At 36.0% G+C, this 26,393-nt stretch overlaps 1 protein-coding gene across 2 annotated transcripts in view; it reads left to right on the top strand.

Moving 5' to 3' along the window:
- The window catches only part of LOC122811896 (proto-oncogene tyrosine-protein kinase LCK-like), a 1,092,777-nt gene that overhangs the window by 283,467 nt on the left and 782,917 nt on the right, over window positions 1-26,393 (top strand). Inside the window, exon 6 of one of the 2 annotated variants that reach the window (XM_044084056.1) lies at window positions 23,724-23,873. The exons of the other annotated variant lie outside the window; for it this stretch is intronic. Within the exon in view, the coding sequence (XP_043939991.1) occupies window positions 23,724-23,873 (150 nt within the window). The remainder of the gene's footprint in view (window positions 1-23,723; window positions 23,874-26,393) is intronic. 2 annotated transcript variants of the gene reach the window in all.

Below are 26,393 nucleotides of genomic sequence, written 5' to 3'. Positions count from 1 at the left end.
TACATCTCCAGGTCACTTTTAGCAGGGCAACCTTCAATCCCCCTGTTGAGAGACAGACTTGATGGCTGCTGATGACCAGACATCTGGTATGATGGTTGGAGAATGTCTAGGTGGCATACCTCTCAACCTCTTAGAGCAGGAAATCTGGACAAAGCAATAAATAAAAGTGGGACAAAGGCCAAAAAATAGGGACAATTTTTAAATATTCTTATTAACAGTGTAAGAAACTTGTGTGTGTGGAAGATTTTCAGTCCATATATTTCTAGTTAATCACTGTATATTAATCAGATCAGACAATAGTAGTAGAAGTAGCAAATGTATACTCGTCTTAAGTCAAAACAAAACAAAACAAAAAGTAATAATAGAAAATATATAATTGTACAGCATTACTAAGTATTTGAAAGTAATCCAAGTAAGGCAGGCAGTCTGTTTCCAATCGAAAATCTTTATTAAGTACACAGACAAGCGATCCAAGTAAAGCAAAAATAGAGTAATAATTTCCTCACAAGCTTTCTAAATATATATATACTTTTTATCAGGCATGGGAGTGGTGTAAACCAAAGTGTTATTGGTACACATGTTAAATTCACATCCCTTCCCCCATCAGTGTGACATTCGAGCTGGTCCTGCCCTACTTAGTAGCTGTCATAATAACATATAATATGTACTTTAAATAAAATTATACATCATTATATAATTTTATTTAAAGTAAATAAGGGTTATATATTATTATGACATGTGTACCAATAACACTTTGTTTTACAGCATGATAAACCACTCCCATGCCTGATAAAAAGTATATGTATATATATATATATATATATATATATATATATATATATATATATATATATATTTAGAATTATTACTCTATTTTTGTTTTACTTGTATCGCTTGTCTGTGTACTTAATAAAGGATTTTCGATTGGAAACAGACTGCCTGCCTTGCTTGGATTACTTTCGAATATTAGAAATATATAAACTGAAAATCTTCCACACAGAGAAGTTTCTTACACTGTTTTGTTTTTGGACCCACTACCCTTTAGTGGGTTGTTTTGAGACTTTGGGGATACCACGGAGATTACTTGTTTTTTTAAATATTGTTCTTACAAACTTAGAAAGTTGATAGAATAACAGGTTTGGCATTAGCATACATTTTCTGAAGGGTATGAAGTCTGAAACTCAAATGTCCGTCATTTTCTAACTTCAATATGTGATGATTTGCCACTAATATGCCAGAAAACCACAATTATATATAAAATGGAGCAAAAATATGAGGCAAAAATCTGGACATTATGCAAAAATCTGTATAGTTGCGAGGTATGCTAGGTGGTTGGTTGTACACCACATCTTCATGACAGCTAAATATGTAGAACTCAGAGACAATAAGGATAAATACATAAAAAAATAAATAAAACTGGAAAGGGAAAAAATACAACACATTAGTACACATGTATAAGACAAACTGGATTTCAAATTTACATGGCAGAAATGGGTGTACTTTAAGTACCACTTAAGAAGCCTGACAGATCTCTTTAGACAGGCATCCCTGTTAAAAGGCAATCTCTGGAGCTGCTGTAAGACAACAAGAGATTACTAACTTGTGCAGACAGGTGGTGCTCTGGACTTTGCTTTGTCCATGTATGTGCATAGTGCCCAGATATCCATGTAGCCCACAAATGGGTAGGGATGACCACAGTAGCATTCCCTGTGGGTGATTATGCAATGCATTGTGTCAGTGATTCAGAGTTGATATCTGTTACCTCGTTATCATAATCACCATACTAGAAGGCCTGTTGTTGCATAATAAAAGGTATCGGTGCCATATTGTGAGGCACTGCATTAAGACAAACACATTAGGAACAGGAATTTAGCACAGGAAAGTTTATACAGTGATAAAGGCATCATTATAGAAGGTAAGACAGCTAGTAAAGTACTTCATCTCTGTGCTGGGCATACATGGTGCATGGAAGCAACAAGGACAGATAGCAAATAGTATATTGAATGAGATAAACACACACACACACAGCATGCATGTCCTTCAAATGGCTAAAGGTGACAAGATTTTCTGAGACTATATGTGTCAGGGAGTCAAGGAGGACATCATTGCAGTGGGTGGCCATAACTGGGCATTAGTATAGGTGCATTACAGAGTCACTGATATGATATACTATATATGATATACGATATGATATGATAGGATATGATACAGTATATGATATGATATATGATATGATATGATTATATACCAAGGTCAAAGAACCCTCATTCCCTGTAGTGGATTGGGTGTGGGTGATGGACTGGTGACTAATGCTCAGTTGCCTGTAGGGGGTACACTGGATTAGTGTTTACATGTTCATTTCCATGACCAACATGTGTGAATGTTTTTTTTTTTTTTTTATCAGAACACATGTATATCTGTTTTCCAGGTACCTTGTGCTGTAACAGCAATAGTCTGTACCACAAAGAATATATGTGCCCATATGCATTCATATAAATGACCTGTAGCAGTTTGTGCACCCCAGGGTGGGGAAGTGAGACATATTCTCTAAGACTGCCGTAGTTATATTATGTTTCTCCTTTCACATGTTCCAGTGGCCGCAGAGTGTGTCCGTTATGTATGACAATGATGGCACCATGCACATGGCACAGTGTGATGACATAGTGACAGTGCCAGCAGCACTGCCAGTGGAGAGCATGCACACATCCCCTATGTAAGCCACGAAGGTGGAAGGGTAGGCTAAACTTCTGTCATCCTACTGTTTAGCACTGCACATCCTGTTCATGTGAACACCCACCCTGGTTACACAGAAGTTACCACCACAAATAGCATCCATGGGACGCAGTGCCTGCATGTGCCTGCATCCACCACAGGGGAAAGGCATGTAGGTGACTGTTGCCACCATGACTCCAGGTCATTCCATGTCCTTGGTATTGGTCTTGGCATCAAACAGATGCAATGTTCAGTGATCTAGGCATAGGTAACTGGAATGCCCAACATGGCAGAGGTGTTGAAGGTGCTTCCTGACCTGCATGAAGACATGCAATCAAAGCTAGGACTATGGGATGAACTACCCAGCATTTAGAGTGACATAGCATTTAAGGACCTGGACCAAACATACCTTCTAAGGAAAGTAATAGCATAATTAGCATCCTTCAGTGCATCTAAGAGGATACTATGAAATGCACAGTGTAGATGTGTAAGGGTCCAGATGCTTTGAGAATGGTCACAGGCCAGATATACACAAGTGTCATACATTACTTCAGAAACTACAAAACTGTCACCCCTGGCCATGGCAGGCTCATGCCTAGTGTGACCAATCTGAGTCTTGCAGTTCCTCATTACCACATCAACTGTTGTCCTACTAAGTGCATTTTTGAGCCATACGATGGCCATTTTCACGGTCATGGACATTGTCCATCTATTGCAAAAATTTCACCATACTTTCACCATATCATCACCATCATTCATAAAGGACATACCCATCCCTGACACTGCAAGACCACACAGTAAAACTAGTTAACATTCACAGCATAGAAACTGTACCCCAATCCTCTAGGATGTCATCTTCAGACTCCCTCCATTTGCAATATGCAAACTGTACACCAAACCTGGAGGATGTGATCACCTGACTCCTTCCATTCAAAACAAGGAAACTGTATCCCCAACCCTGGAGGATGTGATCCCCTGACTCCTTCCTACATCATCTCTACCTGTGTAGCTATGTGATAGCATTGCTATCAGTTGTTACTGCACAAATGCAAATGATAACTCTGCTCTGCCCATTCCTCTGTCCTGCAAGTGTATAATCACTTTTCAACTGGAGCCTTCAGTCAGGTTTTTTGCCTAAGGAATGGAACAGGGCTACAGTCATTCCCCTGCACAAAGGAGGTCCAACCACTGATCTGAGTAACTACAAGCCCATAAGTCTTACCAGCCTCATATGGAATGCCATGAAAAGAATCATCATGGACATGATAAATGAGGACATAGATAACATGCAAATTCTGGACCCATCACAGTTCAGCTTTGTTAAAGGAAGGTCATGCCTATTAAATCCGGTGGATTTTTTTGAGAGGGTCACCAAAGCATTAGATGAAGGTGAGATTGTGCATACAGCCTACCTTGACCTGGCCAAAGCTTTTGATGCACTACCCCACTCAGGCATTACAGACAAGCTCACTAATTTAGGTATGAACCCTTTTATCATGCACTGGATAGCCAACTGGCTCATTGATAGTACCCAGGTGTCAAAATAGGGGAGGCTAACTCCACCAAGATGCCAGTCACTAGTGGAGTCCTTCATGGCTCAATATTGGGGCTGCTCCTTTATGGCATCTGCTTCTCCAAAATGGAAGCAAATACTGAAGGCTTATGGCTGACCAAGTTTGCAGATGATTGCAAGCTGGGGGTTATCATCAACTCCCCTGCAGACACTAGCATTCTTCAAAAAGGTCTATCACTAACTAATAAATGCTGCCAAAACCATGGTCTAAAACTCAATGCTAAGAAATGCATAATTGTACTCTTTGGAAACTTAACTACTCAGGCTAATTATGTTGATAATACACCCCAAGAGCCAATCCAGTGGTCAGGGATCTGAATACACATGTCAATAGTAGCCTTACCTTCAACTACCATGTGGCCATAGTGGTGAGTAAATCCTTTTATTTTGTTACTTATAAGTAAGAGCATAGCATCTAGGTCCAAAGAGGTCATTATCCTACTGTACTTTGCCCTTATCCAACCAGTAATTGAGAACATTGCTCCCTTTGGTATGTACCTGACCAGGCATATGCAGCAACTAGAGAAACCTCAAAGGTTCCTACACAGAAATACAAGGTATAACAAACCTGCCTTATGTAGAGTGCCTTAACGCCTTTTCCCTCTACTCAGTCTTCTATAATTTGCTGAGGGGTGATCTATGACTGGCTTACAAGTCATCCACAAATCCCACACTTATGGATCTCCTCCATATTCGTAATTCAAAAAGTACCAGAAATGTAAGGTCTAGGGACTTGAATTTTGTCTGTGACTTAAACAGAACATGCTGACGAAACCAATATGTGTCCCTCAGACAGTCCCTTCTATGGAACAGGCTTCCCATCCTTGTGAAGCTGAGTTCATCTATTACCCAGTTTAAATACAACCAAGTGGGTGGAGAATAGGAAATTTACACTGGACCTAACACCCATGTCCCTTGTGGACAGAGTAGGCTTATAAATGCCTGACCTTAATGTCCTATTTGGATACAAGACACCATTATTCTTTTAGGAAAACTTGGCTAAGCTTGGAAAGGCCCCATGGGTCTTTAGCCTAGAAACATTCTATGAATCTATAATAAAAAGTCTGATGACCACTTGTCAGGGTGATGCACTGTAATGCATCAACTGAGTGTATTAATGCATCCTTTTTATGGCCCATAGATGTTTTTCTATGTCGGTGCCACAACATATTGCCCCTGCATCTGGCTTGAATGGAGTACCACAGCAGCTGGTTGTTCTGATTGCACAGCATCCAGCTCTGCCTGATGCTATAACAGGTCTGTCAGGCAGCAATGTGATGTTTCCACATTATAGCTGCTTGCTTTCTACCATATGGTGTGAAATGATGTGCAGTACAAATAACAGACTGCAGGTCTCGTGTGCTTACTGTAGTGCACCATCAGGTGTATCAGAGAAGGAGAAATGTGGCTTCAGGAGTATGAACACATATCAGTGATATTCCATGTCAATGAAAATGGGTGTTATACATCATCTCTTCCATGGTGTTGAGTGGGGGTCAATTGACAGTCATTAGCCACAGTTCCAAGGCACACTTTATATTACATGCAACAACATAACAGTGTACATCACTGCAGTGCTTGTTATGTACATCAATGGGAATGATGTGTCTGTGATTCTGTTACTGGCAATGTAGGTACCTACCAACTAGATGACCCTGTAAATCACCACCCTGTGTGAAACACTGGTAGATGTTATATGTCTGCCAGATGTGGTAGTCATGGGAACTGCCTGGATGGCAAACAGACACTATATATAATACCAAGTATACTGCACACCACATGACAGTTGAACTGGAAGTTCTTCCGGTTGATATATACCATGTGAAAAAAAGTGCAGCCTTGATGACAATAAGGTGCAATCAACGTTCCCCAGGACCTCAGAGAATGAGCTATGATGTGCAGTAGTGGTGGTTCTCACCTCTGTGTGTGTGTAAACCATATATACTCTTGCACTTGCTGCAAGATAATGTCAAGGGACTGCTGCAAGATCTGTAACGCTGATGCCCACAGAACTCTTAACATGTTCTGTGCTAAATGTTGAAAGGTGCCTGTAGTAAAGATGGTTAGTGTTTTACAAACCCTTGTGTAAACCTTCATGTCCACTGGGCTGGGCATGCCTACTAACTCCAGTGTGTTGTTTCTGTCCATATGGCAGTGATCGACAATGTCCTGGTCATGATATCTTCATATTCATAGGTAATGGTTCTAATTAACATGATGGCGCTCATTTGCATGCCTTAATGTTGTCATTTGCATGCTATGCATACTGAACTATTTTGTCTGTGCTGCTTGTGTCTATGAAATCAACTTCTTCTGCCTTATTTTTCATTGTGCTATTTTGCAAAATATTACATTCTTTCTGAGCAAAAAAGAAACAGGTGATTTTTTTTAAACTATAGGTTCATAGGTGAGTACTAGGCTAGCTGCCCATGTGCACCATTCTAAGCCTAGATAATTCCCTTCAAAAGTGAGAATAAAACCCTGTACTTTGTGTTTGTAAGGTACAGACTTTAAGCATTATAACTCTCATGTTTGTTTCGAGAAATGGTGCTTATTTAAGTGATAGAAATGAGGAAGTACAGAGGTTTCTTCTTAGTACCAAGGTTGTGAGATCTTGGAGCCAGTCTATTTAGAAATGCAGGGGCGCACATTTTTTTTTTTAACAGTGGTAACTTCTACAAAGTGCAATTTTTAGGATTCCAAGCATGTTGCTTGGCAGTGAGATGTTTTACTGTAAATCCCTTCTCACAAAGCAAAACTGCTTTAGACTCTCTAAAATAAATATGCAGGTTTATTTCATTGTCAAAAAACCTATAAACATCACTGCCTCTCACTACAGAAGGCAGGATGACTGGTTCTCACAACAAGGGCTGCACTTACACTATCTAACTTTATTTTTAGACCAATAAACTTAGAATGCCACTTTCTACTAGGTATTTACTTTAGTTGTCTTCCTTTGAGTATCCCCTAAAATCACACAACCGAGGGGCTTTAGCATTAGTTAGATCAGTGTTCAAATGGTCAAAAGATTACGTAACCTTCCAGACTGCTTCTCAAGTCACCTGGAACCACTTACAAAATCACATTAAAAATTAGATTAGACCAGAAAAATTTAAATCCAGATTATCTCATATCAGAGGGGATGGATCAAAAACAGCTACTGTATGCAGATGATGTGGCATTCCAGGCAAACCTTGAGCAAGAACTCCAGTGAATGACAGGAGAATGGAATGCGAAAACAGAAGGCACACAGGATGAAACTGTGTACAGGTAAACAGCTGTAATGACAGCAAAGGGGATAAGTCATAAGAAGCTGAGAACTGAGACAGAATGAAAAGTAGCAGAACAGTTAAAATAAAAGTCTGATTTATGATTCACAAACAACCAGTTCTGAGAAAACATCCCAGATTATAAACTACAGATTTCCAATTTACTGATTTGCAAAAATAGACTTGGCAATAGTAACTACTAACAAAGCCAGTGATACCTAACCTTTCTGTTGGCTTTTAGCTGTAATCTTGGTACTTAAACTGCCAAACTATAATACTTCAGGTATTGTTCTTATGATGGCCATGTGGAAGTGAAATTTGAAAAATTCTTCACAAAGGAGTAGTCTGCACCTCACTGTTGTCATAATTATTGTTATTGATGTTACTGTCATGGTAATGCATTGTACGTAATGATTATACCCCTAAAAAATCCTTGTTATAGAGGTGTTCATTCATAAAAACTTTACTGTTATAACAAAACAACTGTCATACAGCAACATAGATGACATCCACCACAGAACTTCAACAATCAATTATCAGCTTTGAAAGCTGTATAAATCACAGCCAGGAAAGTACAATAAAACAACAGCTTCAAAAGCTTCAAAATCTAGTGGAAGAGGCAGGAGAAAACACCTGAACAAATCATAACCTAATGCCAGTCTAAACCTGGTCTGAAAATTAGACTGAAAATGAGGCTGGATGAGCACAAATACAGACTTTATGTTAACTCTCAGCTTATTGTTTTTCAGAGTTTTCTCTTTTCTCTGAGGTATAGTGAACTGAGTTGGTATATGTAACTTTTTGGAGGTTGAGGGGTCTTTTGAGTCTGGGAATTACAGTATGGAGCCTTAAATATGTTCCATTCACTCAAAGAACATTTTAATAATTCTCTTGGAGATGCAGTGATCAGCACTTCAGGGTGGAAAATGTCACTTGAACCAGTCTAAATATTAATGCATATTGACCTCCAGTGCTGAGACAGATGGTGCACTAAAGCTCATTCTTCTCACATCATGCATTCAGAATGTGACACAGCACCTTACTGCATTACATGTGCAGCACTCTAAGACCACATGCACTACAAAAAAATTATAATTACCTGATGGTCTGTGATTACATTAGTTTGTTATGTGTTGCCTAAAACTGATTTCAAGAAATGTTATTCTTAGATAAATTTGTTTGACATCCATTTCTCAAGCATAGAACATCAAGGATTATGATCAGGTGCAATCATACTCCATTCTGTTGTATGTCTGAGAAACAAAGTTTGAGAGGTAAAGCTTAACATTATTGTTCAGAGCACATAATAACTGTGTTATGACCAGAGAGTGTACTAAAGTAGTTAAAGGAAAAAAGAGCAGGAGTGCTGTTTTACAACTTTAAAAGCTGTAACTCACCCTTGGTGTGGCAATGATAATGAAGAGAGTTACAGCTTTGAAAACTAAAACTCTTTTTCATGTGTGGCAATGGTAAGGTAATAAGTTACAGATTTGAAAGTTGTAGCTCACTTACCTTAAAACTGCCTCACTAAGAGCGGTTACCACAGAAAGGTGGTAAAAAATCAGGCAACTTTAAAACCTCTAAACACTCCATTCAGCCTTTTTGGAAAAGGCCAAATGAAGTGCTTAAAACTCTCTCTGCTTTCCAGCTCCTGACTACTGTAAATGTTGTAACTTGAAACAAGCTTAACATTGTTGAGTGATGCTTAACAAAAGCTACTTAAGCACATTTCTGACATGAGAAAGTGCTAAACAAGCATGTTTTTTTTCCACAATTACCCATAATTATTACACTCAATACATTGCAGATTTGTTATATCTACAACTTGATCCTAATCTTCTGTGTATTTTATCAAGTACAATGACTGTGTCCAGGAATTAAATTATGTTCTGAAACTGAGAAAAAAATTCAGACAATTATGATCACGTCTCGAATTATAACCAACTTAGCATGTGTTCCAGACTTGGATGCCAATAGATTCACCAGAAAAGTGAAGCTTGAAAGGTGAATTTTGCCATCCATGTTAAGAATACATAATGAGGGTTATGATCAGTAAGACATGATACTAATTCTTTGTAATGCATGGAGCTTTATCTGCTCTATGTACTACTAGTTACAAAAAAGTGTAGAAACACAAACTGTTTTACCAGATTTCAAAGATTTTCAAAGTCAGTAGAATACTTAGCCCTCAGTACACACCTCTCTGATGATAGAAAGGTGCTTAAGAAGCTTGTCATTTTTTCATTTTTGAGTATAATTGCACAATCCATGCACTGCTTTGTTATATTGAGGTTCATAAAGAGCTTAGCTGTAACAAGCTTTTTTTGAGAGGCTCATACATATGAAAGCTGTTATTATTGAGGCCCCTATTTCCACAGTGATCACTATACTACAGAATGAATCAAAACCTACAGACAACCTTGTGACCCTGGCCAAGTGATGAGTGAAAAAACCCTGACTGCTCCCTGAGATGAGCCATGTTCATTTAGCAACATGGGCATTAGATGGACCAGCTGGGGGAGGATGGAAGTGAGTGACTGATGCCAGCAAGAAGAGACTAGTGAGTTATGTGCTGTGAGGAGGGTGTCGTTAGAAGCTGCCCATGCTGTACCATCCAAAATCAGCCATAGCAGTGATCACTGCTACAGGATGGAGGGTTAGTGCATAATCTGCAGAAGCAGTTTGTTGCTGTTCCAGCATCCTCAATGTCCGCAGTGGCCCTAGACATGGATGAAGTAGAGCCTAGCTTAGGCCAAGGCAGGTCTGATAGACTTGGTGAATGACAGGAGAAGCTGTTGTCAACAGACAGTCCACTGCAGGAAGCTAAAAAAAACACAGAGACAACTTTAAAAGCTAATACACTTCATGCTACCACACAATGTGTGACAGTGCAAGATATTTAGCAGCTTTTAAAGTTGTTAGATGATAAGATGTTAACTTTGCTTCTGGTCATTATTTATATGGCTGTACAAAATGTGTGACAGTTTTTAAAACTTCAGACTCCCACATTGTATTTGCACTGGTGCTAGAATGAAACAAATAAAGCTCCTCATATAAAATAGATGCAAAGAAATCATCTCTTGAGAGTTTGTCTAAAAGCAAGTTTCTTGAACCAATTTCTCAGACACTTTAGCATGTTAGTTATGATCAGTGACCCAATTATAATCTTCATTAATATATTATTATTATTAGTAGTAGCAGTAGTAGGATTACTTTTGCTATTAGTTTAAGTTATTACTTCATAATGTTAATGTTGTGTAAATCCTCATTAATTTTATCCTAATGTTAACTTTTCAAATTATTGTTTTATCTTAAAGGGACAATCCCAGTGTTTAAAATTCGGCTAGAACTACAGCAAGCCAATGTAATGCCCTGTTTAGCTATGTCACTTAGATTCCTACCCACAGTGTCATTTCTCCTTTTAAATATACTGTATCTCTTCAATTCCATTTTTGTTTTGGCTTCCGGTGTCAACAACCTTTTTGTTTTGCATTCCTGTCACATTTGAATCACACATGCTTTCTACAAAAGTAGCAGCAGGTAATAAATTCCATGAAATTCTATAGTTTGGAAAAAAAAACAAAAGTCCTGGCTAAGTTAATTTACCAGCTTAAAAAAAAAAGACTGAATAACTTATGCTTTCCTGCAGAAAATACAAGTCATGAGAAGGCAAGTCATAAAAATATTTAGAAAATACCTTTGTCTGAAAATAACAAGCCAGAAGTTAAAGTAATGAATGGCTTAACCTCAAAGATGTTGTAAGTAGATTAGGAGAAAATAACTGTGATTAAAAGGCTGATACTTCTGTAGGCAGCCCTCCTCCCAATCCAACAGAGACAAGTCTCGAGCATGCCCAGAGATGCAATCAGCTCAAGGTAAACATTGCAGAATATAAACAAAGAAATCCTGGATTGTCCCTTTAAATAATTAATTACTTGCTCAGTCTTAAATACCAGTATCTTTGCTTGATATTCCAGTATGTACTGCAACTTATGTATATGTTCCCCACATCTGAGATATTAACACCAGCGCATATAGTTCACAGTCCCTTCTTAGTCATTTCATCCAAGAAAAAAGTAGCTGAAAGTACCCATTAAAGTCTACTTTTTGTGAGTTTTTTTCTTTTCAGATGGATCACTATGACGCATTTCCCTTAATTTTATACAACCTTCCCCCAGTATATACTCTTTTCAGAGCAGGATCATCACAACAATAAGTTGACTATTAAAAGGATGTGAACATACCTTCAGATAAAAAATGCCACAATCACCTATATCTTCAAATTGTATTTTTTCATGATACCATTTGTCATAGGAGTGGTGTCACTTTAACCCGTGTCTTGATTATTCTGAAGTAGCAAAAGGTTGTTGGAGCACCGGTCCCCCTTACAACCTATATTTATGAAAAATACAATTTGCTGAAGAGGCTGAAGCAGCATATATTGACAGCTTCCTATTCTTCTCTATCCTTTTGAGTGGGTAGGTATTTTCAGTACTCATTTTGCCTCATTTTGTCTAGAGGAAGACTGCTCAAAACACTTTTACAAATGCTTTTTCACTGGTTCCAGTGAAACAGAAATTCAAATTGTCTGCATCAACCAATTCCTCTATGGACACGTTTCTTTGAATGTTGGCCTTCTATATCCCTTTACCAAGCTGTTAATTATTCTCTGAATACTTTGAAAAAAAATATAACTGTTTCTTTTTTCTATCATTTATGAATTTGACTTAAGACTCCAATACTATGTTTGTTTTTGTAAATTCAAAATGCAGTCTGTAGCAACTTCGAAATTGTTGTTTTTCATTTTTATTTCCTTTGTTATATAACTCATCAAGTAGCAGCTCTGGTACCATATATCACAAGCTTGTTTACCTGGTACAATCTGTAAATAAAACTTCCTAGCTGGGCATTCTTTGCAAAAGGATAAATGTAAATCGCAATAAAATAAAACCAAATCTGCTTCTGCAGAATCAATGAAAATAATAAAAAGGTTCTTATAAGTACCAAAATCCTATGAATATTTACTTTATGAGGTGGTAAATGCTTTCATTTTTAAAACAAACAGAACTTCATCAAACAACTTTCCAATGCACAGCACATTTTCTATAGTAAAATATCTAACTATGTGATGAAAAAAATCTGAGTAGAAAATGCTGATAAAATGAAGTAATATGGAATTTCAGAAGAAAGATTCACAAATAAAAAAACTCAGTCAGTTCAGTCAATCAATCAAATCACATGACATGCTCTTCAAATGAAAATAAACATTTGGCAAGGCAGTTTGATTATCTTTCCTGTACTATCTTCCACTTCCCCATCCTCCCATCCTCCCATTAGTGTTTTCTTCACGGTGAAATTCTGACTTTGTGATATTCATAGTTTTTTGTATCTCTGAGCTAGTGTAGTATTTCTCATATATTCATGTTTTTATTTCACTTCCTTCTGCTTGTCTACTCATTAAAGTAGCTGCAATGAGGTTTCTTGACATTGAATGGTTTTGCTTTGCATTCCCAGGACCTAGGGAACATGTTGTGTTTTACTGCGGGTTTGAAGTGTTCTCCATTCATATATGTTGAATTTACCTTCACCTTTGTAGTACGGATTATGCCTTAAAAGGATCTGCAAAGGAACAGTTCAATAATCTGGTTATAATAAATAATTAATATTATGATAATTCCCTTTCCTTTGCAAGAAAATGCCTCGTGACATACTATAGCTTTTCTAAAAGTTTGCCTTAAGCAAAAGAAAAAAAAAAAAAAAAAGCATATGAATGGGAAAGTTGCAAGAGAAACAATGGTCCAAAACCTTTATTATAAAACAACAAACAAAGCTTTTGAGTTAAACTCTTCTTCAGTATAGTGTTAAAACAGATAAGCTGTGTAATGCATCAATATATATCACATGCCAGCCAATAAAAACAACACAGTTCATCACATGGTATAAAAGCATGCAATTTTAAAATCAAACTTGACTAATTCATATAACAAAGCATCAATTTGAAGTTAAAGTCACATAAGAGAGTTTCTCTTTTAATAGTGGTTTTAAACTATTAGTGACATTTAGTCCTGGTTGGTGGTCAGCTCAAAAATAATTTATCTATTTATATTCCTCTGTCTCTGTTTTATTAGCAAGATCACCACCTCTGTTCCCTAGTGTGACTCATGATAAAACATGAAATTTAAAGCTATGCTGCACACAATTCATCATTATATGCTTTGCCAAGGCATTAGTTGGCATGCTTCTTCTAATATCAAAGAGATGTGAGGAAATTCTTTTAACTTTTAGTTGGTCTTTCCACTATAGAATGCCTTACAGGCTATACAGTTCGCTAAATAGACCATATTCTAGGTATTATATGTTGAATACTCTGCAAAGAATTTTTTTTTATAAGTATGCGGATGTATAAACTCATTAGATGTATTTATATATCTACAAAAATTGCAACTATAACATGGGACAGTAGATCTTAAAGTCTTTTCCTGCTATTTTAGGTTTACCTTCACCCAAGCCTTTGTAACATAGAAACTGCTTTAGGCTCCTTTCTCTTTTATAGGTAAGCTGAGGTCTTTCTCCTATAATTTACTTAACTCGGTATCAAATTTAAGCATAGTCCAATACTTCTGTATTACAGATGTTATCAGAGATGTATGCCTACTATATTTCATTATATATCTAACAGACCCCTCTCTGTCTGTTATAGTAGGTTCAGAATTTTTAGTTTGGGATGAAATTCTTTCTTTCCTACAAATTTATTATTCTCTATCAGTTTTGTATCATAGCCTCTTACCCTAAAATCTGAGGCCGTAGCTTCTAGCTCTTTCTAAAAAAAACATTATCAGTGGTATTTAACCTATTGGCCATCAGAAATTGGCTTTTAACAACATTTTTATGGCCATACTTAGGATGCATGCTAGCTATTTGTACATATCTTATCACCTGCACATTCTTCTTATACATGGATGTTTCAAAAGATGGATAGTTATATGTAATATTAACATTTAAAAAAATAATAGTCACATCTGAACAGGGCATACTAAACAGTAGAAAACTAGTTGTACTTTCCAAATACTCTATAAAGACTTCTAATTCTTTTGTTGGCCCTTTCCATAACAAAAATATGTCATCCATGAATCTTTTATAAAAAAAATCAAATTTGAGTTATGAAAATTATTAGATTCATAAATTACCTGTTCTTCCCAGTATGCTAATACTATGTTGGCATAAGTGTTCACTACTGGGGTGCCCATAGCTACCCCCAGCAGCTGAAGAAAATAGTTTTCTCTGAACATAAATACATTATTAGCAAGTACTGTGTCTAACATAGACTATAACATATTAATTTTGTTCATACTCAAGCTAGTATGTTTACTAAGGAACTTTCTAATAGAGTGTATCCTATATCATTAGGTATGACTGTGAACAGCAACTTTATATCTAGAGTAACTAAAACCACTTCGTAACACAGTTCTCTTTTGACCAGGTATGCAATGATAAAGACTAAACAGCAGCTAAAAGTGTAGTATAGTCCATACAACACACAAAAAGATGCAGAAACATCTGGATACCAAAACACTTTATTCCACAGGTACAAAATAAACCTCCAGTTAGTACTTTTGTCTCAATCAAAAAACTTAGAGACTTCTTCAGACTGAGGTTCTAAACACTCTCCACCTTTTTAAAACACTTGAGAATTGTTACGACAGCTATTAAAATATGACATCATCACATACTTTCTTAAAGGAATGCATATAACTACTAAGAAATGCATTAAACACTTTTAAACACTTTCTAAAAAATCAAATAATAGTTAAAGAGCTTGTGAAATAATTTATGTTTAAACCACTTTTTTAAAATAATTAATGTTTCATCCCCTTTCTTTTTAAATACATAATAAAGTCTTCTTTGTTATTTTGTCCTGGTGGGAAATAGGCATTCAACACGACTTGCCAACAATACTCAAGCCATCCTAGTTCTTCTTCTATATTTATTATACTTTGGATGTTAGGCAAAGTCTTCAAAACTATGAACTTATATATATATCTTACAACCTTTTTGCTTGTAATGTTTGCTCATAGCATTTTTCTCATCACCATTTTATATTGCATACTTATGTTCGTAAATCCTTCTGTTAAGCTCACATGTAGTTCACCCCACATAAAAGGATTTACACTCTAAACATATAGTGACATAAATAATATTCTTAGATCTACAACTAAAAATTCATGGTATATGAACTTTACTGCCCACACCTCTAACTCACTTCCTTCAGTATATAAAAAATTACACATATTGCAATTATAACATTTCACCATTCCTTTCTTATGTCCCACATTTTAGTTATTTCATAAGCTCACTATTTGATTTAGAAAGTCTCCAATTATTCCTAAACACATTTTTAATGGCTTGAGAATCTACACTATTATGTACTGCCATTGAGGTCTTATATTTAAACTTATCTCTTTTACCCTCATCTACGATGTCATTCTATTTTCTTTTATCTACTTGTAATTCTAATAAATTGTTCACTTCAATAACAGGGTATCCCCTTACTTCCATTTTGTCACAAAAAAGTTTTGCTCCTACTAAAAAATCCTCATCTTTTCTTGTTAGTCTACTTATCCTATGTACCTGCCCTTTTACTATATTCAGTTTTGTTTTCTTAGGGTGCATGCTTGAATACTGTAGATACATATTATTCTGAACTTTTTTTTTTATAAATTTTTTGTTCAGTTTATATACTGTTATATCCAAAAAACTAATTCTTTTATCATCATACTGGTGCGTAAACCTTAGATACATACTAACATTATTTAAATACTCTATAAATTCTTCCAATTCAAATACAGAGCCTCTCCACACTAAAACAGGTCATCAATAAAATGTAGCAGTTTAACAATGTTCATACTGTATCTACTTTCAATGATATTTGTTAATTCTCAACCATGCATAAACACATTTGCATAACTAGGGGCTAATGCTGCCCCCATCGCAACACCATTTGTTTGAACATATATGTCTTCATAAAAGGACAGGAAATTATAACTAAGAACTATTTCTATCATTTCCTTCAATACCCCAATTATATTACTAGAAAACATTTTTGTTCTTAAAAGTTCAGATCTCACAATATCCATCCCTTCATCATTCTGAATCACCATATATAGTGACTTGAAATCTAAGGCCACTAACAAATCTGTGTCTGTAAAAACTAATCTTCTACTTTGTTCAAAAAATCATAGCTATCTTTTATATAAGTGGAATTTTTAACTATTTTTTTTTGTAAATGTTTATCTACAAACACAGTAAGACCTGTTTTAATGTTCGTACTAGCCTCTATGGGTCTTAGGGGGGGTTCATCCAAATTTTTCTGGATCTTTGGTATAACAAAGATCCTGTTCAATTTGGGGTTACTATTTACTAAATTATTTCTTGTTATATCATAAATTCTTCCAGCTAAATACCAGTTTTCTATGCAAGAATCTATCAAGGCATAACCTTTATTTACTTCTTTCATTGTTATTTTCTTTTAATAATTCTCATCCAAAAACAATTCCCCCATTTTTCTCTCAAACTTCCCTATCGAACAATACTAGGGAAAAGATGAAGTACCACTGCACTATCTAAATATTTAGAGAAAGAGCTACATGGTATTTTACAGTGTAGTAAAAGGTTTATTAAAGATGTAAATTAATTTTTAACATCATTGCATACCTGGTCAAAAGAGAACTGTGTTACAAGAGTAGTTTTATAAAGTCGCTGCTTACAGACATACCTAATGATATAGAAATACCGTCTGTTAGAGAGTTCCTTAGTAACCGTAGTAGCTTGAGTGTGACCAAAATTAACATGCTATGTTCTATGTTAGACACAGTACTTGTTAACAATGTATTTATGTTCAGACAGAACTACTTTTATCAGCAGCTGGGGGTAGCTATGGGCACCCCAGTAGTGAATACTTATACCAGCATAGTATTAGCACACTGGGAAGAACAGGTCATTTTCAAATCTAATAATTTTCGTAACTCGAATTTGATTTTTTTTTTACAAAAGATTCGTAGATGACATATTTTTGTTATGGAAAGGGATGATAGAAGAATTAGAAGTCTTTGTAGAGTATTTGCAAAGTACAACTAGTTTTCTGATGTTTAGCATGTCCTGTTCAGATGTGACTATTAATTTTTAGATGTTAATATTACATATAACTATCCATCTTTTGAAACATCCATTTATAAGAAGAATGTGCAGGCAACGAGATATGTACATGCACAAAGCATGCATCCTGGGTATATCCATAAAATTTTTGTTAAAAGCCAATTTCTGAGGGCCAGTAGATTAAATATTACTGATAATGGTTTTGAGAAAGAGCTAGAAGCTATGGCCTCAGATTTTATGGTAAGAGTAGCGCTATGATACAAAACTGATAGAGAATAATAAATATGTAGTTAGGAAGGAAAGAATTTCATCCCAAACTAAAAATTCTGAACCTACTATGAATAAAAGAGATAGAGAGGGGTCTATTAGATATATAATGAAATATAATAGGCATACATCTCAGGTAAGATCTGTAACACAGAAGTATTGCACTATACTTAAATCTTATACGGAGTTAAATAAAATTATAGGAGAAAGACCTCAGTTTACCAATAAAAGACAAAAGGAACCTAAATCAGTTTCTATGTTACAAAGACTTGAGTGAAGATAAACCTAAAATAGCAGGAAATTACTGTTTAAGATCTATTGTTCCATGTTGTATTTGTAATTTTTTGTAGATATATATATATATAATTATACATACATATATATATATATATATATATATATATATAATTATACATACATATATATATATATATATATATATATATATATATACACACACACACACACACACACACATATATATATATGTATATATATATATATATATATATATATATATAAATACATCTAATGAATTTATACATCTGCATACTTATAATTTTTTTCTTTACAGAGTATGCAACATGTAATACCCAGGATGTGGACTATTTAGCAAACTGTATAGCCTGCAAGACAATCTATATTGGAAAGATCAAACAAAAGTTAAAAGAATTTCCTCACATCTCTCTGATATTAGAAGAAGCGTACCAACTAATGGCTTGGCAAAGCATATAATGATGAATTGTGTGTAGCATAGCTTTAAATTTCATGTTTTATCATGAGTCAAACTAGGGAATAGAGGTGGTGACCTTGCTAATAAAAAAGAGAGAGAGTAATATAAATGGATAAATTATTTTTGGGCTGACCACCCACCAGGACTAAATGTCACTAATAGTTTAAAACCACTACTAAAAGAGAAATGCTCTTATGTGACTTAACTTCTAATTGATGCTTTGTTATATGAATTAGTCAAGTTTGAATTTAAAATCGTATGCTTTTATACCATGTGATGAACTATGTTGTTTTTATTGGCTGGCATGTGATATATATTGATGCATTACACAGCCTGTCTGTTTTAACAATATACTGAAGAAGAGTTTGTTAACTCGAAAGCTTTGCTTGTTGTTTTTTAATAAACTGACAGCTTTGGACCATTGTTTCTCTTGCTCCTATAACATTTGACTTCTTTGGTCCAATTTTAGCTGTTTAGATGAATTTTTACTTGTGAATGGGAAAGATAAAAGAAAGGGAAGATAAAACATTCTGTGTATCATGACCTTATCTGAAATTTCAAAGTGCTTTTTGGTGACTGCACTGTTTTGTCTAGTCAAATGCATTAGATAATTTGTCTTTAAAATTCTCCTTATTTGCTTCCATGTTTTAGACATATCCTGGTAGCCAAAGTTTATAAAATGTCTTGGTCTGTATTAAATTATAAAAGCATAATGCTTAATATATCTTATAAACTAATATAGGGTTTTAACACACTTTGAAATGATGTCTTTTCTGCTTCTTAAGTTTCCTAATCAATGTCAAGCATTGATCTCAGATGGCTGCCATACAGTAGTACCTTTAGATTCTTTTGGGTTGCCTTTGCTATGTCAGAAAGTTTATGATTTTGGCATTTCCTAAAAAAGGGCACCATGGGGGAAAACAATGTTTTAGCCAATATCTGAAAGTCTAGAGGGGAGCAGTGCATACCATCCTTGGCAAAGCAATATAGTCTTTTGACCATGTCTTGCTATGTGGTCAAATATTGTACCCACTTGGAATGGCACCAGAATCTAAGCCAAATATTAAAGTATGTTTTCTTTTGTTGGCATTGTGACATCATCCTTAGTGAAGGTAGAATGCTGCTCAATATTAGGTGCATACCAGCCAGGGACACATAGTCTGAGAGCTGCATATAGTCCACATGGTACGTTTGAGGTCATTTACACACTTGTGGACTATGATTGAGTCATAATGGTACTTGTGATTGAATTACATGAGTGCATGGGGTGATTTGTGGATCCTGGCCCCTGATAGACAACTGATCCTGATTTTTTCCTCATTGAGCCTGGTGAGCAGGACATCTGAATGTCTCACAATGGAATCTCCTACAATTAAAATAACAGGTAGCGTTTTGCCGAGGTTCCAAGTGGGTGACTGTATGTATTGCATTGGGTGTTATTTTGGTGGAGTGCCTTTGTGGTTGCTTAGGATGCTTTGTATAGGACAAATGTGTAGGACTTTAGGGTTGATTAAGGTTACTTTTAAGTAACTCAGGATATATTGGTCTATGTGTTAGGTCAGTATTATGTGTGGTGGGTGTAAAGCTTATATTACAGACAACCTGATTATTATTCTGACTGCTTTTGTGTGCAGTCATTTCTCAAATGACATTGTTTTATTGCATTTCTCACATATTCTATCCATTCCTCTAACGGTTAACTTGTTGTCTGTAAACATTAGACAACTCTTAAATTGCCTCAGGGTGCTCTCTACCAATCTGGCAGTGGAGAAATTGGGAACATTTCCATTTTTTTAAATGAACTATAACTGGGGTGGTCCAGCAGAATAAGTTGGGTGCTGTAGAGGTTAAAAACTACAACTAGAGTATGTATGACTAAATTCTTGCAGCAGTGCTTCACAGTGCTCAAACAAGTTGCTCTTTGTACAACTCTATAATTTCTACTACCCATCATGCAGTAGCATTTAGCAGTGATTTGTGTAAAGTTACAGGGGACATTTTCCAGGGAAAATTGCTTCTAATTGCCTACATCTATACAAACCACAAATCTAGAAATTATAGACTCAAAGAAAAGTGACTAAATGATTAATTAGCCCTTTGGCCAATGAAATTATCTCACATTAAGCCTCCCTGCGTGTGTTCAAATTGGACTGATCAGGCTACCTTTCTACTGCCACTAGAATTGCAGTCCTATCTTCTTAATTTAAATACTTACATTAGTTAGGAAAAAGTGAAAAGGTGACAGAAACAAATCAAGCAACTAGCTACAACAAGTGATTATAAGGTAGACAAGCCAGCAATGAGAAATACAAACTTTAAGGTGATTTCAAAGCTCACTAGCAGCAGCTATCCATCCATCCCTCTACAACTCCCTTTTCCTATTTTTGCACATGGGATCTGGATGCCACTTCAGTAGTGGCAATCATCTGAGCCAAGGTTTACATTGTCAGGTGGCTGGCACTGCTGCACTAGTTCTTTTACACCACACACACACACACACACACACACACACACACACACACACACACACACACACACACACACACACACACCTATGGTCATTTTAGAGTGTACAATCCATCTAGTGCATGTCTTTGGAGTGTGGGAAGAAACTGAAGCACTCTGAGGAAACCCATGCAAACACAAGGAGGACATGCAGACTCCAGAATGAAGGCACCTCAGCCAAGAATTGAACCAGGGAACCTCTTGCTGTGAGCCAACAACACTATCTGCTGCACCAGTGTGCCACACTAGCAGGAGATAGACAGATGAAAAAAGCAAATGCACCTTACAGTGAGAAAGTGCAGATGAATGCACTACAACAATTTAAAAATACAGCAGCAGCAGTCTTCAGAAATAGCTTAGAAAAGTGCAGTATTGCAATTGGAAGCACTTATCTGAAAGTCACCAGATGCAAGTCAAACACTTTAAGAACAAAGGTGAGGATGTCAAGCATTTGAGGTCTCTGGAAATGAGCCAAGAACCGAACAAATACTCTGAATGTATAAACTCAAAGAAATGTGACTAAACCAGATAAAAAGCCATATTCCAGTAAAGCAATCTCACTTTAAGCCTCTATGTGTATTACGAAACTTGGACAGAGCAAGCTACCTTTCTACTGCTGCTTGAATTGCAGTCCGAGTCAATTAATCTAAAAAATGCACTTTAGGTAGCCAAAAATGAAAAGGTACCAGAAACAAATCAAACAACTAGCTACGCCAAGTAAATCATGCTGAAAATACCCCTGTGTGTTTTCCAACATAGACAGACCCAGCTACCCTTCTACTGCTACTAGAATTGCAGTCCAAGTATTCTTAATATAAAACACACTGTAGTTAGCCAAAAATGAAAACAAAAATACCAGAAACAAACCAAATAACTAGTTGCAACATGAAATTCTCACTTAAATTCCCTCTTTGTGTTTCATAATTCAGACAGACCAGGCTACCTTTCTACTGCCACTACAATAGCAGTTCCTGTCTTCTTGTAAATACACACTTTAGTTAGCCAAAAGCAAAAGACTGCTAGAAACAAATCAAACAAGCAGCTGCAAGTCATTATAAGGTGATAGTGATTCAAATGCAGACAAGCCATCAATAAGGTACATACACTTTAAGGCAATTTCAAAGCACAACTGTCTAAGGGGAGGGCCTTCCAAGTTTCATGTGTCAGTGACTAGTAAAATGAGCAGGTGAGATATGACTAGAAGGTGCATCCTAGGCCAATTATACAGGAGATGAGACTAGGATGAGCTTCCATTGCCAGATATACAGTAGGGGGAGGCAGCCCAAAAGTCTCCCAGTTTAAAAGAACAATAGGAAAAGCATGGGTGGGTGGGAAACAAAACTGATTTAAATTGTGAGATACATGCAGTAATTTGAATGCACTTCCCTGGATGCAAAACTGAGTCCAAATGTCTTCTTTCCAAGCTTCCTAGAGTCCAAAGACCAAGATGGCTGTCTGCTTGTGTAATATAAAATTCCAGGAGGCAGGAAGATGCTTAAGACTGTTGCCAATATTTTTTTTTCCAACTTTTGCAGAAATTTCCCACTCCCACTGGGTTTAATTACCACAGGCTATAGTTACAACTTACACAGCTGTCCAAAGATGGCTTTTTGTTTTAAGTTGAAAAGTAACTAAAACAGGGAATTAGATGAATAATCCTATTAATTCACTTAAGACCACAGAAAAATAATGGATACTGTGCAAAAAGTGACAAAAATACAGAATTAGAAGGATAATGTTGATAATCCACTTATAAGCTCAAAAAATAACACTGGATCCTTCAAAACAATTTTATAGCTGTAGCTTTGGACTGAGAAGCAGGATAATAAAGCTGCTATAACAGGAGATCCCACTCAGAACTGATTTAAATGCCTAGGCACAGCATGGAGACCAGTTGAAAAGTGCTGCGGACAGTAAAGCATGGCCACTATAAAAGCGCTTTCAGTTAATAGCACAGTCCTAACAGGACAATTCTAATCTTTGATTTCCACAATTGTACTTAAGAATGACTCCATGATCGTGGTCACAGGATGACATTCATTTGTGTGATTACAATCTTGTTGATAGGTTTGGCCATGTGGACAAATGGGACCATAGCCCATGCTTGGTTTCACACAATGTATTGTTAATTAGTCAGGTAACAGAAAGTGAGGTAAAGCTGCTGACATTTTTCCCCTACACCCTCAGTCCCCACTGAAGGAACTCTTCCACTGTCGTCTTGATCTCTCCATTCTAGGCTTTACTTAATTTACATTATTTTGCATAATGTCTGAAGTATTTTATTTTTTACCTTTCTGCTGTTGGTTGTAAATCACTCAAAGAAAACAGATTATTCCTTTTTTTTTCCATAATAAATTTTTATTGAAATATATTTTCCAAAAACATTACAAAAATACAATAAACATCACACACATAATACACTATAAATACTACAAACCATTTATACGAAAACAGATTATTTCTATTCTACCTATTACTAATTTTTTTTTTAATTTTGCATTTCTTCCCAAAGGTTCCTATTACTTATCCGTGAAAGACTTTGATGAGAACAATGGAGATGTAGTCATACATTATAAGATCTGGAACATGGATAATGGTGACTACTACCTTTCACCAAAAATAACATTCAGAAACCTCAATGAAATGGTACATCATTATATGAGTACGTATTTTCAGGTTCAGTTCTCATTTGGGGTGCTTCCTCTGCTGAATGTACATCTCTTCTTTGAGTTTGTATGTGTTTTCTCTGGGTACTTCTGTTTCATTCAACATCCCATAGGCAGGCAGTAGGTGACTTGATTTTATTTTTTATGCTGAAGGCTGTGTGTGTGTGTGTGTGTGTGTGTGTGTGTGTGTGTGTGTGTGTGTGTGTGTGTGTGGGGATGAACCATGACTTGATTTTATTTTTTTTAATGGAGGATGAGTGTGTGTGTGTTTGGAGGAATGAACCATGATTTGATTTTTTCTGCTGGTGTGTGTGTGTGTGTGTGTGTGTGTGTGGGTGTGTGTGTGTGTGTGTGTGTGTGTGTGTGTGTGTCTGCTTATGTGTGATGTGGAAGAAAATGCTGAAAACCTGTTTGTAATCCCTACTTGCTTACTAAACTCTGTGGATGGTAAAAGCTGCTCATAGTATCACTATAGGAGTCAGATGTGACCTGATATATTGTATGGATGAATTAATCTGAAATATACTGTCAAGCTATTACTGGAAGTTTATCAGATTGGCCAGATATGGCCAGGCTTCTTAAATGTGTGTCACTACATTTTTACACAGAAAGTTGGATGAACAGCCAAGCTGTAGAGACCACATCATGACTAACAGCACTGCAGAGATGGACATCTGTGCAAACTCTTAGGTTGGCATATCACATGATATGATACAGTGCCTTTTTCTGTCTGCAAAATGCATATTTTAATAGTTGCTGTATTTTTCTGTTGAATGAATAACAGCACCAGCAGTTATGCAGCTTTATCTGCAGAACAACATATGCCTTAATGTGTTAAACATCATGAGAATGTGTATTTTTTTGTCTAAGGCAATTTTACTGAATAATGTTTCAGAAAAACATGTTTTTCCAAAACACTTTCAGTGATAGTGGAGAATTTCATTTCCTCTACTGTTATGTGACCTTGGATTAGGTATATTGAAATTCTGGGTTGTTGGGGGAGTCCCCCCACACGGAGGCTGTGGACACTTTCATCCTTGTCAAAAAGATTTGTTCCGAGGTTTGCTGGCATTGTTTTAGATAAAATATTTTCACTAAAATGGCATTTAGCAGAAAGGTGTCAAACTGTCAGCATGAATTCCAGGTCATCACTTTATAATTAGAAAACCTATTTACATGTTTTTCTTTAAGTGCATTACTATAATAGAACCCTAATCCCCAGGCACAGTTTTAAGATGTGTAATGATTTGTCTGCCCGGTAGTGTTTTTGAAAGGATTGTCCATCTGTAGGCTTCAAGGTGTCTGCCATTTCTGGCAGATGAAAGTCTCTGAAGAATAGAATCTAAATGGAAATAAATATTGTTATATTCTTAACTGAAAGCAATGATATTTTTTATTTTTTAATTATATTTTACAATTTGATAACCAGATGGGTGACCTAGTCCAGAGACCCTTTTCAGTCACTACTTGGGTACAAAAGGTACAAAAAGAATCAGAGCAATGCACCAAAAATAGCAATAAACCAATTACCTTACAACTTTAGAGAGGACTCAACACAATATTTACAGATGATACTTACACTATGTACTATAGATATATATATATATATATATATATATATATATATATATATATATATAGAAGAAAGTTGATACATTAAAAAGCAATACAACATTTGAGGAAAAGTTGAAAGATACAGTAATGCAGTATATGAATGATAATGCTGGTTTAACCAGCATCACAGAAGCAAAAACACTTGACATCCTGAGATAGGAATTCCTTAAGTGCTTTCCTCAAGGGCTGTTGGATTTTATTGTTTTTAATATCAGTTAGTGTGATGTTTCATGGGGATGTCCCTAATCTAGAGAAAGCTTTTTCTCCAATGGGTAGCTTAAGGCATGGTCTATAGTGAGCATATACGCTTGGCTGTTTCTCAGGGAGTAGATTTTTATCTGAGTGGTAGTTTGGTTTTCAGCAATGGGTAGTAGCCATACCTCTTAACCTCTTAAGAGCAAAATATCTTGACAAAGCTTAAAATAATGAGAGGACAAAGCCCCCAAAATAGGGAGGGATTTTAAATATAAAAGTAAAAAGTATTGTCTTGTGTTTTCACTATTTACTATTAAATATTTTAAACCCTTTCAACTCTGGCTGTTTTTGTAGAGATTATTTAAGCTCTTTAGAGTACGTGCATGCCTTTGGTAAAATTGTACAAAGTCACTACAATAGCTTTAGCCATGGGCTATACTATCAATTGAATAAAAATATTGCACAGTAATAATTGGGCACCCTTTTAAGGGCCTTTGACTAGCTGATAAATATTAGTGGGTGGTGGCAAGTGGTACTACCTTTTAGACTGGGCAGAAAAGGGGCACAGCTTGAGAACCTGTGCCAGCCTTCCCCAGTAGTGTCTGTGTGGTTGTATATGTGAAGACTAGTAGAGAAGGGTGAAGGCTGCCAGCCTAGCCAGATAGAATTTTATACATAATTCTATCATTTTTAAATATGAATGTGAA

The sequence above is a fragment of the Protopterus annectens genome, chromosome 1.part1, assembly GCF_019279795.1.
Source record: "Protopterus annectens isolate FY-2018-M chromosome 1.part1, PAN1.0, whole genome shotgun sequence".
Taxonomy (NCBI): domain Eukaryota; kingdom Metazoa; phylum Chordata; order Ceratodontiformes; family Protopteridae; genus Protopterus; species Protopterus annectens.
The sequence above is the reverse complement of the archived record's forward strand: the minus strand, read 5'-3'. Positions and strand labels throughout refer to the sequence as shown.